Source organism: Pistacia vera, unplaced genomic scaffold (assembly GCF_008641045.1).
Source record: "Pistacia vera cultivar Batoury unplaced genomic scaffold, PisVer_v2 Contig320, whole genome shotgun sequence".
In the NCBI taxonomy this organism is placed as follows: domain Eukaryota; kingdom Viridiplantae; phylum Streptophyta; class Magnoliopsida; order Sapindales; family Anacardiaceae; genus Pistacia; species Pistacia vera.
In genome coordinates this window covers 2,295,321-2,310,812 of record NW_022196136.1, presented here as the reverse complement: position 1 = coordinate 2,310,812, position 15,492 = coordinate 2,295,321, and the positions used below count along the sequence as shown (strand labels likewise).

The 15,492-nt window shown below is 37.8% G+C and overlaps 1 protein-coding gene and 1 non-coding gene across 4 annotated transcripts; both read right to left on the bottom strand.

Moving 5' to 3' along the window:
• Positions 1-220: 220 nt before the first annotated feature.
• On the bottom strand, positions 221-293 carry TRNAR-UCU. Its single transcript has one exon. It is a non-coding gene; the product is annotated as a tRNA-Arg (tRNA).
• A 734-nt stretch (positions 294-1,027) lies between these two features.
• Positions 1,028-13,580, bottom strand: LOC116136952 (pyruvate kinase 1, cytosolic-like). Of its 3 annotated transcripts, none has more exons than XM_031422637.1 (16): positions 13,366-13,580; positions 12,442-12,538; positions 11,916-12,013; positions 11,564-11,719; positions 10,721-10,798; positions 10,271-10,402; positions 9,474-9,554; positions 9,179-9,250; positions 8,983-9,072; positions 8,177-8,321; positions 7,795-7,883; positions 7,099-7,194; positions 6,852-6,919; positions 6,615-6,714; positions 5,784-5,843; positions 1,028-1,452 (listed from the first exon to the last, which is right to left on the bottom strand). In XM_031422637.1, exons 1-16 carry the CDS (start codon positions 13,432-13,434, stop codon positions 1,300-1,302), a joined length of 1,584 nt encoding a protein of 527 aa, XP_031278497.1. In that variant the 5' UTR covers positions 13,435-13,580; the 3' UTR covers positions 1,028-1,299. The 3 variants fall into 3 exon arrangements, with proteins under 3 accessions (XP_031278497.1, XP_031278498.1, XP_031278496.1); XM_031422638.1 differs by lacking the exons at positions 5,784-5,843; positions 6,615-6,714 and adding exons at positions 3,283-3,342; positions 4,114-4,213; XM_031422636.1 differs by lacking the exon at positions 1,028-1,452 and adding an exon at positions 4,629-4,851.
• Positions 13,581-15,492: the final 1,912 nt, after the last annotated feature.

Below are 15,492 nucleotides of genomic sequence, written 5' to 3'. Positions count from 1 at the left end.
GCCAAGCATGAGCCAAGCATGAATATGACAAGCTTTTAAACGAGAAATGACCAAATAAATGACCAGTTTTTGAATGAGAAGATGCACTTGACAATTTCTCACATTTATTATTTGGCTACCAAATATACGTATGTTGAAGTGACACCCATTTATTATTTTAGTTTTCTCTCTCCTTTCCTATTTAGGCAAAGGAAAAAAATATGACAAGCCGAAAATAGATCACGCCCAGTGGGACTCGAACCCACAATCGCCTGATTAGAAGTCAGGCGCCTTATCCATTAGGCCATGGGCGCTTCTGTTGAATTTAGTGTGAATGATTTATAAATCTATCTCTTTACAGAACCTTATTTTTCACACCCACGAATAGATACTTGAATTGAAAAAAAAAGGACATTTAATACTCCTTAAATTATTATAAAAAAATATCCTAGAAGTGTTATAGGCCCATTATAATACATAATAACATATACAATATTTTTATACAAGATGATGTAATAAAGGATAATTAACTGATTTTAAATTAAAAATAAACTTTCATTCAATTATCTTTTATCACATAATGTTGTATACATAATATTACTCTTTATAAATATAAAAAACGCATAAGAAGGAAAGTATTTGACTTGAATATCCAACGAAGAAGAGTATAAAATTAACCTGAATACTGATGTGTTTGTTTTCTAAAAACATTTTTTAATAAAAAGAAATATGGTTGGTATGGAAAGATAGAATAAGTTTTTATGTATCTCTAAAATCCTGTTTTTAAAAAATGTATTAAACAGTTCAAATCCGATATTGAGTTTTTACATTAAACAAATGATCTCGAAAATAGTTTTGAAATTAAATTGACTGTTAAAAGGATCAAGATTAGTTGAAGAAAAATCTACAATGTTAACATATGCAAGTTATGGCTCAACAGCGGTGTAACAAACAATCCTCTTCACTACTAAAACATACACCATCGAATTAAACACTCAATGTTATACTCTCAAATCTCAATCTTCTGTACGACGGAGAACATCGAATGTACCAAAGAAAATGGTACGTGATTGCAAAATATAAAAACTTACAATGTTTGATCGTTACAAGTAACCGAATTCAACTACAGGTTCCTTCTTGCACATAATCTACAGGTGACTGTACTGAATGGGATACAACAACAATGAAAGTTGACTCAGTCTAAGCTGTATCATGTTTTATCTTTGCTCATTCTGGTCTGGAACCTGAGGAACTAGTAACTTTTTAAATGCTCGAGAATGTTGAAATGAAATCGAATCAATATGAAATGCATTGATAATTCTAATCTTCAAGCTCGATGATCTTAATAACAGCTGCGTCGCCAAGTTTTTGGCAAACAACAACACGGTCGTGTGACTTTATTACACCAGAAGCCTTGCCATGATCAAGAGCAACTTTCAGAACTGATTCATTTGATGCACCTGTCGACCCAGCCTGCAAAACACAGTGAATACAAAATCGAAGCTTGAAGAAAATATATCATTATTAAGCACGTGTTGATATGTATATTGTTGTAGTGTTTTTATGTTATTCAAGTATACGGCATTGTTGAGAACTGAGAATAAAACTTGACCCATATGAACACGTTTTAAATCCCCAGTAAGGCACCTCAGCTAATCAAGATTTCTCAATTTCGACAAAACTTCAGTTAGTGTCACTGTAAAACGTCTTTTACTTTTCTTCCTAGATATGAAATGACTAATAACATGGAAGTGTTATGTTAGGATCCCATATTAAAAGGGAAAAGGGTGGGCATGTGGGTTATAAAGGCTTGGGCACCCTTCCTTGGCAAGCCGATTTTCCAAAGAGAGTTCTACCCAAGCCCATGAAAGACCCATGGCCCACCCTAAATTGTTGAGTTATTGGAGTAGGTTTCTATCAATTGATATCACAGCATGATCTTGCGCACGCGTGACAGGCTGACCTTGGGCCGGAGCTGCTACCCCAAAGAAAGGGGATCCGCGAAGTCATCCAAGGGGTAAAGAGGCCAACGTGGAGCCCACGCAGTAGAGAGCAGTGGAACCCCCCTGAGGGGTTGAGAAGGAGAGTTGCTGACAGGCTTCTAGGGCTTGACAAGCTTCTAGACGAAGTAAGACCCAAAGAGAGGGTAGTAAAGGTTGATGAGGGTGGGCGCTCTTTTGAAAGAAGACCAACAAGGGCGCGGGGGAATGCTAGGATCCCACATTGAAAGGGAAAAGGGTGGGCATGTGGGTTATAAAGGCTTGGGCACCCTTCCTTGGCAGGCCGGTTTTCCAAAGAGAGTTCTATCCAAGCCCATGAAAGACCCATGGCCCAACCCAAATTGTTGAGCTATTGGAATGAGTTTCCATTAAGGTATCAGAGCATATCCTGCGCACGCGTGGCAGGCTGACCTTGGGCCCGGGCTGCTACACCAAGGAAAAGGGATCCGCGAAGTCACCCAAGGGGTAAAGAGGCCGACGTGAAGCCCACGCAGTAGAGACCAGTGGGCCCCCTGAGGGATCAAGGAGAGTTGCTGATAGGCTTCTAGACGAAGTAAGACCCAAAGGGAGGGCAATAAAGGCCGATGAGGGCAGGCGCTCTCCGGAAAGAACACCAACGAAGGCGTTGGGTCTCGAAGCGTGGGGGAATGTTAGGATCCCACATTGAAAGGGAAAATGGTGGACATGTGGGTTATAAAGGTTAGGGCACCCTCCCTTGGCAAGTCGGTTTTCCAAAGAGAGTTCTACCTAAGCCCATGAAAGACCTATGGCCCAGCCCAAATTGTTGAGTTAATAGGTGAGTTTCTATCAATTGGTATCAGAGCATGATCCTGCGCACGCGTGACAGGCTGACCTTGAGCCCGAGCTGCGACCCCAAGGAAAGGGGATCCCCAAAGTCACCCAAGGGGTAAAGAGGCCGACGTGGAGCCCACGTAGCAAAGACCAGTGGGCCCCCCAAGGAGTTGAGAAGGAGAATTGCTGACAAGCTTCTAGGGCCTGACAAGCTTCTAGACGAAGTAAGACCCAAAGGGAGGGTAGTAAAGGCCGATGAGGGTGGGCGCTCTCTGGAAAGAAGACCAACGAGGGCGTTGGGTCTCGAAGCATGGGGAAATGTTAGGATCCCACATTGAAAGGGAAAAGGGTGGGCATATGGGTTATAAAGGCTTGGGCACCCTTCCTTGGCAAGCCGATTTTTCAAGAAGAGTTATACCCAACCCCATGAAAGACCCATGACCCAGCCCAAATTGTTGAGTTATTGGAGTGGGTTCCTATCATGTTACAGTTAACATTAAATAAATCATACCAGATGTTGAGAATCTGCAAGCATGGGGAAAAGGCCTCTTACAACGAGCGATTGCCTTGCCTGGCACAAAATCATCAAAAAGAGCAAATAAAAATTATGAGCTTATTTTCAACTTAAAGTGTGAAATACATTGAGCATGAACTACACAGCAGATAATTCTAAGGAAGAACATAATTGACAAAATAAAAAGAAGCATGCAATCATAACGTTTTGTTTCTGAGCAAGTACATATCTAGGCGGCTAGTGGTGGTATGTACTATTCTAATTAGTTATTTTTAATGAATATTTTTGTATACCTTTTTAAATGCTTCAAAAGGACTTAAATTACCCTGCACATTGCTCTCGACTAATGATTCGTTACTCATGTGAATCTTCATAAGTTAGTTGAAAACAAGAAAAAATCGAGGTATTCAGGAAATGCTAACAGTTTCAATTCTTCAGTTAATGCAGTGCATAAGAACTACAAATAAATGATCTTCCCAGTTAGTCCATGATTAAATCCTAATTACCCCTCCGCTTATCATTTGCAAATGAAACAGCATTCAACTTGAAGTCCTTGGTGTAGATAATCATAGAAAGTCTTCTTCTCCAAAAAACCCATATAACAAAGAGAGAGACAGATACATCCCCACTCGCACCCCCAAGTGGTTTGAACGAAGAGAGTCAAACTGCAGGGTAAGGATTTACAAACAAAACCTATAAAATCTATCGCATTTTTTCATAAATAATCTAGTCGAAACTTCACGATTCCTTGTTCAAGTATTTACAGTCTAATAAAGGTGTAGCAAAATAGAATAGCTGCATCAGATGCAATCAAAGTCAGTAACAAACCTCAAAAGCACCAGTGAAGGACCAGCGCAGTTGATTTGTCTTGAGCCGAGGGATGACAACAGATATCACAGGCATTGTTGGTCTATATTTTGCAATCAACCTGCATCAATACAGAAAAATCTAAGACGTCATACATGAGTATATAGGGAAAGCTTTGCATACCATGAATGTGACATCTAAAACTATACAGGGCATGTTTTTTTGTTTTTTTCTGGGTTATAAAGGGCTGGGCACCCCTTCTACACCATCGAATTAAACACTCAATGTTATACTCTCAAATCTCAATCTTCTGTACGACGGAGAACATCGAATGTACCAAAGAAAATGGCACGTGATTGCAAAATATAAAAACTTACAATGTTTGATCGTTACAAGTAACCGAATTCAACTACAGGTTCCTTCTTGCACATAATCTACAGGTGACTGTACTGAATGGGATACAACAACAATGAGAGCCGACTCAGTCTACGCTGTATTATGTTTTATCTTTGCTCATTCTGGTCTGGAACCTGAGGAACTAGTAACTTTTCAAATGCTCGAGAATGTTGAAATGAAATCGGATCAATATGAAATGCATTGATAATTCTAATCTTCAAGCTCGATGATCTTAATAACAGCTGCGTCGCCAACTTTTTGGCAAACAACAACACGGTCGTGTGACTTTATAACACCAGAAGCCTTGCCATGATCAAGAGCTACTTTCAGAACTGATTCACTTGATGCACCTGTCGACCCAGCCTGCAAAACACAGTGAATACAAAATCGAAGCTTAAAGAAAATATATCATTATTAAGCACGTGTTGATATGTATATTGTTGTACTGTTTTTATGTTATTCAAGTATACGGCATTGTTGAGAATTGAGAATGAAACTTGACCCATATGAACACGTTTTAAATCCCCAGTAAGGTACCTCAGCTAATCAAGATTTCTCAATTTCGACAAAACTTCAGTTAGTGACTTAGTGTCCAACTGTAAAACGTCTTTTACTTTTCTTCCTAGATATGAAATGGCTAATAACATGGAAGTGTTATGTTAGGATCCCATATTGAAAAGGAAAAGGGTGGACATGTGGGTTTTAAAAGCTTGGGCACCCTCCCTTGGCAAGCCGGTTTTCCAAAGAGAGTTCTACCCAAACCCATGAAAGACTCATGACCCAGGCTAAATTGTTGAGTTAATGGAGTGGGTTTCTATCAATTGGTATCAGAGCATGATCCTGCGCACGCGTGACAGGCTGACCGTGAGCCCGGGCTGCTATCCCAAGGAAAGGGAATCCGCGAAGTCACCCAAGAGGTAAAGAGGCCGACGTGGAGCCCACGCAGCAAAGACCAGTGGACCCCCCGAGGGGTTGAGAAGGAGAGTTGCTGACAGGCTTCTAGACGAAATAAGACCCAAAGGGAGGGTAGTAAAGGCCAATGAGGGTGGGCGTTCTCTGGAAAGAAGACCAACGAAGGCGTTGGGTCTCAAAGCATGAGGGAATGTTAGGATCCCACATTGAAAGGGAAAAGGGTGGGCATGTGGGTTATAAAAGTTTGGGCACCCTTCCTTGGCAAGCCGTTTTTTCAAGGAGAGTTATACCCAAGCCCATGAAAGACCTATGACCCAGCCCAAATTGTTGAGTTATTGGAGTGGGTTCCTATCATGTTACAGTTAACATTAAATAAATCATACCAGATGTTGAGAATCTGCAAGCATGGGGAAAAGGCCTCTTACAACGAGCGATTGCCTTGCCTGGCACAAAATCATCAAAAAGAGGAAATAAAAATTATGAGCTTATTTTCAACTTAAAGTGTGAAATATATTGAGCATGAACTACACAGCAGATAATTCTTAGGAAGAACATAATTGACAAAATAAAAAGAAGCATGCAATCATAACGTTTTGTTTCCGAGCAAGTACGTATCTAGGCCGCCAGTGGTGGTATGTACTATTCTTATTAGTTATTTTTAATGAATATTTTTGTATACCTTTTTAAATGCTTCAAAAGGACTTAAATTATCCTGCACATTGCTCTCGACTAATGATTCTTTACTCATGTGAATCTTCATAAGTTAGTTGAAAACAAGAAAAAATCGAGGTATTCAGGAAATGCTAACAGTTTCAATTCTTCAGTTAATGCAGTGCATAAGAACTACAAATAAATGATCTTCCCAGTTAGTCCATGATTAAATCCTAATTACCCCTCTGCTTATCATTTGCAAATTAAACAGCATTCAACTTGAAGTCCTTGGTGTAGATAATCATAGAAAGTCTTCTTCTCCAAAAAACCCATATAACAAAGAGAGAGACAGATACATCCCCACTCTCACCCCCAAGTGGTTTGAACGAAGAGAGTCAAACTGCAGGGTAAGGATTTACAAACAAAACCTATAAAATCTATCGCATTTTTTCATAAATAATCTAGTCAAAACTTCACAATTCCTTGTTCAAGTATTTACAGTCTAATAAAGGTCTAGCAAAATAGAATAGCCGCATCGGATGCAATCAAAGTCAGTAACAAACCTCAAAAGCACCAGTGAAGGACCAGCGCAGTTGATTTGTCTTGAGCCGAGGGATGACAACAGATATCACAGGCATTGTTGGTCTATATTTTGCAATCATCCTGCATCAATACAGAAAAATCTAAGACGTCATACATGAGTATATAGGGAAAGCTTTGCATACCATGAATGTGACATCTAAAACTATACATGGTTAAAACACCCCCCCCCCCCCCCCAAAAAAAAAAAAAAAATAGACCTTGCAGCTCTTCCACTTGAAGTAAAGCAGATAATTGCAGAGGCCTTCACCTTGATGGCTGCGCGTACCTAGAAAATAAAAGCAGAATAAAGAACTTAGCTTCGAAAGTATGCTTCAGTCAAATAAATATTTCTACGAGGCTAAAATGTATAGTGATACAATAACAAATGTAGAGAAGATTAAAGAAGGAAACATTGATTGAGGATAAAAAAAATAAAACAAAACAAAACAAGAAAATTATAAGTACCGCAGAGGAAGCAATGGACTCCAAATGAGTCATTGGTTCTCCGACATACTTGACAGCTCTCTTGAAATACATGTCATGATTAAATACCTTCTCTGCCTGCAGACAGCAATTTAATTAGATAATCACATCATATAAGAAAATACAGGAAGAAATGCTAAACGTACACAAGAAGTGGTTTCATTCAGTAACTGAAAAATTTGCTTGATTACTTTATGTCACATGACCAGGTAAGACAAAGAGTCCACACTTTTTAGTAGACATTCAATTCTTGCCAAATAGTCAGAAGTGGGCACTATGTGCTGAGTATGAACACTAGCCCATTCCAACAAACTACAATAGAACTAAGCCAGCATACACATGCATTGCAGAAGTTAAATGAAAGAGCATCTTAAGAAAGGAATGAGAAAAATGAAATCCCTATAGCCCAAAGCCACCTAGGCCTGTGCAAAGCCATGTAAAATGTTAACGCTGAAAATCTTATCTATGGATTGCAAGAAAGCAGCAGATTAAACTGTTGTTCTTGTCCGACAGCAAACACAGAACCAATTAATAACGGATAGGTAACCTATCATGGAGCAGTGAGCTAGACCAGGCAATGGCTGGACACATAGACTTAAAGAAGGAAAAAAAAAGCTGCCCGACTAAGAGGCGAGTACATGGATGAACTTTCAGTTATCAAAACTGAGAGAAACTTACCTCAGCACAAATTTTTCCGACAATAGAAACGGTCTCAACAGGGTACAATCCCCGCAGGGTCTCTGCTCCAAGAAGAATTGCATCACTCCCTGAACAAAAAAAAACAAAAAAACAAAAAAAAAAGATAAGATAATAGTAAAAATAAATACATAATTAGACAAAAGCTAATATTCCAGTTCAGTGCATACTATAATTTATAGAATGTCAGCCATGACTTGGTGGTCAAAACTGGAAGAAATGCAATTATACGAAATGGCCATGGATCACATAGCATTCATTTTCTCACATCAAAATATTATGAAGCACCATCAACAACAACCCATGATAATAGATGTCCACCAAAGTCACATTCATTATGAAAAGTAAGAAATATCAAACTTACCATCCAATACTGCATTGGCAACATCAGTTGCTTCAGCACGAGTAGGCCTCAGGTTATCAGTCATGCTATCAACCACACGAGTAATTACTGCAGGCTTTCCAGCCATGTTGCACTGGTAAACAGCAGCCTTCTGAAATAGAAACACCTGGAAATCCAAAACTGATAATTACTAGAGGAATGTTGCTTAGTTTCATAAATCTTTGACCATAGTTAATGCAAAGACAAACACATGCACACAACACATACAAACTCCTAAGTGTAAAAAGGGATGATCAAATAATGTGCATTCCTATTTCTGTTATTATCATCATTAGCTTAACTGGCATCATAGAGAAGCCCCCTTCAAATGAAGGTAACCCAGTCAATTTCAATACAAAACACTGGAATAAGACATGCATTTTTTTTATCATAAATAGCAGCAAATAGATTGATGCAATCATCTTGCACTGATGTGACAAATATAATGTGAGTGCAGTGCGCTTAACAATCAATGAGTGGCACCATTAATGCATATATGTATCATGTAGTCTACTATTCTTCAAGGCAATTTTTCAGTAAATCTTTTACTGGAGTAAAAAAATAAGGTTTCCTTTGCTATACTTTTATGTGGTTTTTGAAAAAAAAAAATTACTCATAAGAAAACAGATCTTATCAAATATGTTCACAGTTGAAAATTACTTTGTGTATCCATGTACAGTTTGTGCATGACGATTTGCAAAAATTTGCACATCTCAAAGAGCATGACCATCAAAATTTCCTATACCAAAATTGTAAAATATTTACAGAGTTCACATGTGAAATTTTACCTTTTCTGGAGGAAGATCTATCCCTAAATTTCCTCGGGCAAGAATGATTCCATCTGCTTCTCGTAAAATCTCATCAAAATGAGTTATTCCCTAGTTTACATGAGAAAGAAGAAACTACATATTCAAAATCAAATCAAAGAAAAAGATTATCTAAATTTAGAAAGATGTAAGGAAGCTGATGATTTATGCAGATCACCTCTGTATTTTCAATCTTTGCAAAAATTTGAGTTTGACTAAGGCCACCCAATTTTGAAAGATAATCGCGGGCCTGCATACAGCCACAATAAGAATGTAACAAGCAAACCAAGAAGAAAATTACTAAGTGCAGTAACCAAAAACCATAAAATAACAAAAAGGAAAGTTGGATCTAAATTGAAAATTCAAGAAAAATTAATGCATAGAGAAAGTGAAATAGGTGGCTGAAAGAAAAATATATTGCTTTACATAAAAACAGTATAGCAAAGCAGAATCCCCAGTGGACAATTTCTTACTTGGCGAATATCTTCTGCATGCCGAGTATATGACAAAGAAAGGATATCTATGTTGTTTTGAACACCCCATGAGCTTATAACCTGATATAGAATTAAAACAATAGGAATCTTTCAATAGCAAACCAAAGCACAAAATCTCCCCAATGATATTGCACTGATCTTATTCATATACACCAAACAGATCTTGTAAGATGATGTACATATCATCTATGTCATATGAAGCATAAGGTGTCATCCACTTAATTCATAACTTCTATAATAGAGGCACATAAAGCAGGAATCAGTTTCATATAATTGTATAAAGCAATGGAATGTAAGCCAACTTCAATCCCTATTAAGTGATGACAATCAAGAGATCAGATCTACAGGATAATGAATCTGAGTAATACATTTTAAAGAGTAGGTATACAGCAACATATAGGAGACAAAGACCAAAATCCCTTTCACAGATATCAGGTGGAGAATAGATTAATACCAATGTAACATGATTTTTTAAACTCTAAGGTAGCATTCGGTATAGGTTTTGAACTCTGTTTTTTGGTTTACATATCCAAAAACATGTAAAACTGCATTTGGAAACAGTACTTGAAGAAAACAAAGAAGTCTTCTTCTACTTCTTCAAAAAACTAGAATCTGAGGCATTTTCTTTGTCTTTGTCATTAAAAAGCAGTCCCAGAATACGGTACAGCAATACTTAACACAATTTTCTTTTCATTTTACACAGGGTCTTTCAAGATTATTTTTTCAAATTGACACATAACAGGGCCAAAGTTTCAGAAACAAAAAGAACAAATCACCTGCTTATCTTTATCAGTTATCGTTGGCAGATCAATGTGAATTTGAGAGACATGCAAAGTATACAATTGCCGAGCCAAAGTAGCAGAATTCTTTATCAGACAAACCACATCTTCACCAACCACATCGGTAACCTACATGAATAAAACAAACATCATATTAGTAGTATTTCAATTTGGAGAAGATTATTGGTAGACCTTTGTTATTTATGCTTTTGATTACTAGCCAGCTTGTAAGAAATCTTATTTAAATTGGGTGGGCAGATACAAGCCAAATGCTGTTTTCTAATGAAAAAATCAAGACCGATTTTTCTGGCTTGAAAGATAGAGCTTACATCTCCAACTTATTTAAGTTAAAATACACCCAAACCCCAAAGACTTACAATGTACATAGTATCATTAATGACTGAACTTATCCTAATGACTGAAACTTATCTGTTCATGTTCCCTTACCTCTAACCACACGGAAGTAGTTTCACTTCCTGTAAACAGATATTGTCCAATAAAAATAGTGTCTCCCTTCTTTACTGCCTGCAACAGCCAACTTAAAACATTCAGTTATTGCAACAGTGAAAAGTAGCTCCAGAGATATCATGTGATAAAATGGATGTATATAACTAAAATAACTACAACACTTTTTCATACCAAAATTTAGATGTAAAGCATCAAGTACATAAAGGAAAGGAACAAAGCAAATACAAATTAAACGGAAGATCAAGCAGCCTCTTGACAGAAGAAGGAACCCATGACAGCCTTAACAGAACTAGCTTCAATCCATTTGAGATAACAGACGATTCACTGATTCCTTCCAAATCCAATTACATAAGGAATCCAAGGAAAAAATGGTGAAAGACTATAGATAAGAAGGATTTCAAACATACAGCCAGCTTAATTCATTCCCACAAAAGGTTAAAAAACAAAGACAGATACATAAATGGAAGTCAGACTACATAACATAACTGCACAATAATATGCTATCAGATATAGCTTAACCCTAGCTTCCGAAAAATTAAACGGAAGTCAACTCTAGGGCTACATGGTAATCCAGAGAGGATAATCAACCAATTTACACCAAAAATTGTGTTTATTAGGTAGAAAAAAATTACCCCAGAATCTTTTGACACAAAATTGCAGCAGATACTATACCAATAACGAGTCTCCAGGCGTAACAGACAGCTAGTATTGTGTGGGTCCAAAATAAGAGCACATATTGAGCTATATGAAAAAAAAAAAAAAAAAAAAAGTACTCCCAACATTGAAACAAAGTCAAATTGAAAATAGATTCATGTAGAAAACCTTTGACAGGCCAGAAAAAGTTATTGGCAGCATATTTGAAGAAGCCTCTTTGTCTTGATCTGGTGTTAGGACAACTGTAGTATCTGCTTGAAGAGAAATTGGGTGCTCAGATTTGTTAACTACTTGCAATTCTGGACCAACCGTGTCTAGCATAACCTGGAAAATCAAGTTCAAAAAAATACATAGAAAAATCATATTCCCGAGCCTTCACTCTGCTATAAATTTGGCAAGAAAACCTAGAACCCAAACTGAATTGATCAAATAAATATCTTAATACATGCTATAATAGACAAAAGACTTTTAATGTGCGTAACGTGGAGGAAATGTCATCAATGTGAGAATGCAAGCTTACCGCACAGAGTTTCTTTGTACTCTTGATAGCTATCTTCAGATTTTCCAGTGTCTCTTGATGATATGCAGCATCACCCCATGAGAAATCAAACCTTGCCACTGATACAACACCAACAAAGAAAAAGAAAAAATGATTAACAGCCTAACCATGTTAAATTCAAGCCCTTGAATAAGTTCAATTACAAATTTCTAGCTTAGTGAAATACTAATTGAGAAAAATAACATACATATAATTAACCTTATGATTATTGGCCCAAAGAAAACAAATGAATTTAGAAAAAATAAAAAACAAAATTAATTAATTAGTTAAGGGTCTATGTACAATATCTTAAACTGATATGTCCCCCATTAACTAAGAACTAAAACATATACTCAATTTACAGTGATACAAAACCTTGGATAGTTGAATACGTTACTTAATCTTCTACGAAAAAATACTCTATAATATTTAACACCAATTTTATTGGCAACCAAACAAAACATCAAGCAAATTAAATTGAATCAAAATAAAAACAGCAGAGTGATACCTGACATTCCTGCATTAAGGCAACCAGATATTATCTCAACGGATCGAGATCTTTGACCAAGAGTTCCAATTAATTTTGTCAATGCAGGAAAGAAAGTCTGTAGAACACATTCAAACCAATATCAAAATTCTGATATGATAAGCAGCAAACTCTCAATGTTCATCATAACAAAAGTTCCAGAAAGAATGTCAAAAAAAAAACAAAGAATATTTTAAAGAAACATTGTAAATCCTAGAACCTTTTATCACATTAGTGTAGCATTTAATGCTAATGTGTCCTTATTGGAAATGCCAAAATAATTTACAACTAAAAATTTAATAAAATTCTAAAGAAAAGCTAACAATTAAAAACTATATTAACCAAAAACCGTGACCCAAGTAAAACAATATAAGAATCTATATCATCCTAATAAGCTGAAAAACACACACTTGAGACCACAAGTGAAATTCAAGTATAATTGTACTTTCTTTTCTACTTCCTACATTTTCTTGGCAACCAAACAGCTTGATCGAAGTACAAGAAGCACAAAAATCTCAGTAACAGAGCTTGTGCTTGCACAAAACCTACATCAAAGCCTAACAGTTGCTCACTTAACACTGCAAAGTGAAAATTCCAGTTTAATTTTCTTTTACTCTTATTTTCCTACATTTTATCAGCAATCAAACAGCTGATCGAAGTACAAACACCCTTAGAATTCTCAAAACTCCTGGTTTGGTAGCTTAAAACATCCTTCCTAATAAGTCAAACACTACAGTAGCTCACTCACTTGACACTACAAAGTCAAAGTTCTACTCCATTTTTCCTTCCTTTTCCGCTCTTTTCCTCCATTTTCTCAGCAACCAAACACCGCGAAAAGAGATCAAGCAATAACAACACAAAAAATAAAAGTAAATCAGTGAACTACTTTAAACAAGCTTTGCTTACTGGCTTTGAAGGCTCAAGAATTGAAGCCATTCTGATTGGCTCTTCGAGAAGTAAGTTATTCGAATGCATTTTTTTTTTTCCAAAGAGATTCAAGATTTGATAAATGAAATGTTTCGATTTTGTTGTGTGTTTTAGACTGGAAGAGAGATGGTTTGGTTTTGATCACTTGTTAGCTGGTGCCTCGTGCTGGTGGCGTGTAGGTTGTTGGCGTCTGATAATTGATAAATGTTTGTTTGGAACTATTCAGTCATTGTACAATTTTGGATTTTATAGCGTCAGTATTACACGTTTTTCAAAAATTAAAAAAATACAGTGTATTTCTACGCAGTACTTTTTTATTTCAAAATATTCATTAATTGTAAAATTATTATGATAATATTTATTAAGATTAATTATAAGAAAAACCCCTCTAGTGTAATTGACATATGTTAGACTATGTTATACAGAATAGGTTAAAGTATAAAAACTGTTTTTGTCCTTTTATATTTTTCATTAAAACCAATTAGATTAACTCATATAATTTTATAGATGTTATGCCCGAAAAGATAGGGCTGACGAAGAGCTTTGTCAGCATGGGATGGTCAAAACTTTGGGAAGAATCTGTGACCGTTCAAACGCAGCCACGTCACGTAATGGCGTAAGTGGCATGCCCTGTCAGTGCAGTGGGTGAGTGCTAGGCTAGCAGGTGGTTGGAAATCGTCCATGTGTCCAAACCCTACATAAGTCAGGGAAATCCCTCGAGCAGGTGAATAATGGGACGCAGATAGGATTTGCACGGTACCCACCCACTTGCAGATTTAGCAATCATTACCTTGGTTTCTCCCACTATAAATAGAGGTCTTCCCTCTCATTTGCGGGATTGGCTAATTTACTTTAAAATAATTTACTCTCTCTCTCTCTCTCTCTCTCTCTCTCTTGTATTCTCTCTAAACAGTAGCTCAGCTCGTTGAACACGACTTGACATTTATCCTCTTGTTAATACAATAGCAGTGGATGTAGGATTCGTTTTTTAGCATCTGAACCACTTTAAACATTGCCTCTCACCCCTTATTTAACTTAATATTCCCATATCACGTGTGACTTCTAAGTTCGCTTAGCATTTCACACGTGCGAGTAGTTGATGTCTAAAATCGAGCATCAACAGTTTGGCGCTAGAAGGAGGGCCTAATTTAGTATCTGCTCTTCATCATAAAATCTCTGACTAATCGGTCCCACAACAATAAATGGCTCGTGGTTTTGAATCTGAGCGAACCAATTATGACAATAAAGAGATCCCCCAGGTACAGGAGGACACTCCTCCCGAAGTGCCACCTATCCAACAAATTATCATGGGGGATATTCCTTCGAGCTCGCGGCTCGATCCAGCCATCATGAGTTACTTGGAGAGGTTAAATAATACTCTCCAAACGGTCAGCCAAAGGCTAGACCGATTGGATCGGGTCATGCCACCTGAATCCAATGAGGTGGTGCCACCGCCAAAAACGTCTGCAGGTCGCGTGAAAGCATGGAAAAGAGCAAAAGCCCATATCGCACGCAGTACAGCGCGTCAGAGGAATGGAAAGCAAGTGGCGCACAACGGACCCAAGGGCTCCGAGGGACTAGCGAACACCGATCGCACCCCAGGTAGAATACTCGTGGCGTTACGACTCGACGACCTGTCACAGCATGAGCTGTCCCACGCCACGTCACACAAGCATTCCCATAAAAGTGCAAGTCGGGGAGATTCTCAATATCGCCAAAATGACGACTTCAATCGTCGTCGTGCAGGGGATTCCCATCGTCCGTAGGTCGATTCATACCACCGCGGAGGTCGGAAAGACTCCCCGAATCACTCAATGCCATCACATGACTCTAGCCAACGTGTGTCAAGATTGGCCAGAGCTTCTGGCCGAGGTGAGGAAGAGTCCAATTTGCGGTCTTTCCTTAACCGCAGCCGTGAGGGTCGAACCCACGTTGCGGAAAGTAATCCCCAGGTAGCTCCGCTGCCTCAGATTGAGGAACTACAACGAGCTTTGGATCATCTCAAAGCTCAACAGAACGAGCAGGGGAAGGTCGTAGAGGCGTCTCCATTTTCCCTGGCAGTGTTAGCTGCCCCTTTCCCATCGAGATTCAGAATGCCCGACATGC

Coding starts and splice junctions, on each gene's coding strand:
- LOC116136952 (XM_031422637.1), bottom strand. CDS start 13,434: ATGCATTCGAATAACTTACTTCTCGAAGAGCCAATCAGAATGGCTTCA. Junction 12,539..13,365: donor TTCTTGAGCCTTCAAAGCCA/GTAAGCAAAGCT, acceptor TGTGTTCTACAG/ACTTTCTTTCCTGCATTGAC. Junction 12,014..12,441: donor CCTTAATGCAGGAATGTCAG/GTATCACTCTGC, acceptor GTGTTGTATCAG/TGGCAAGGTTTGATTTCTCA.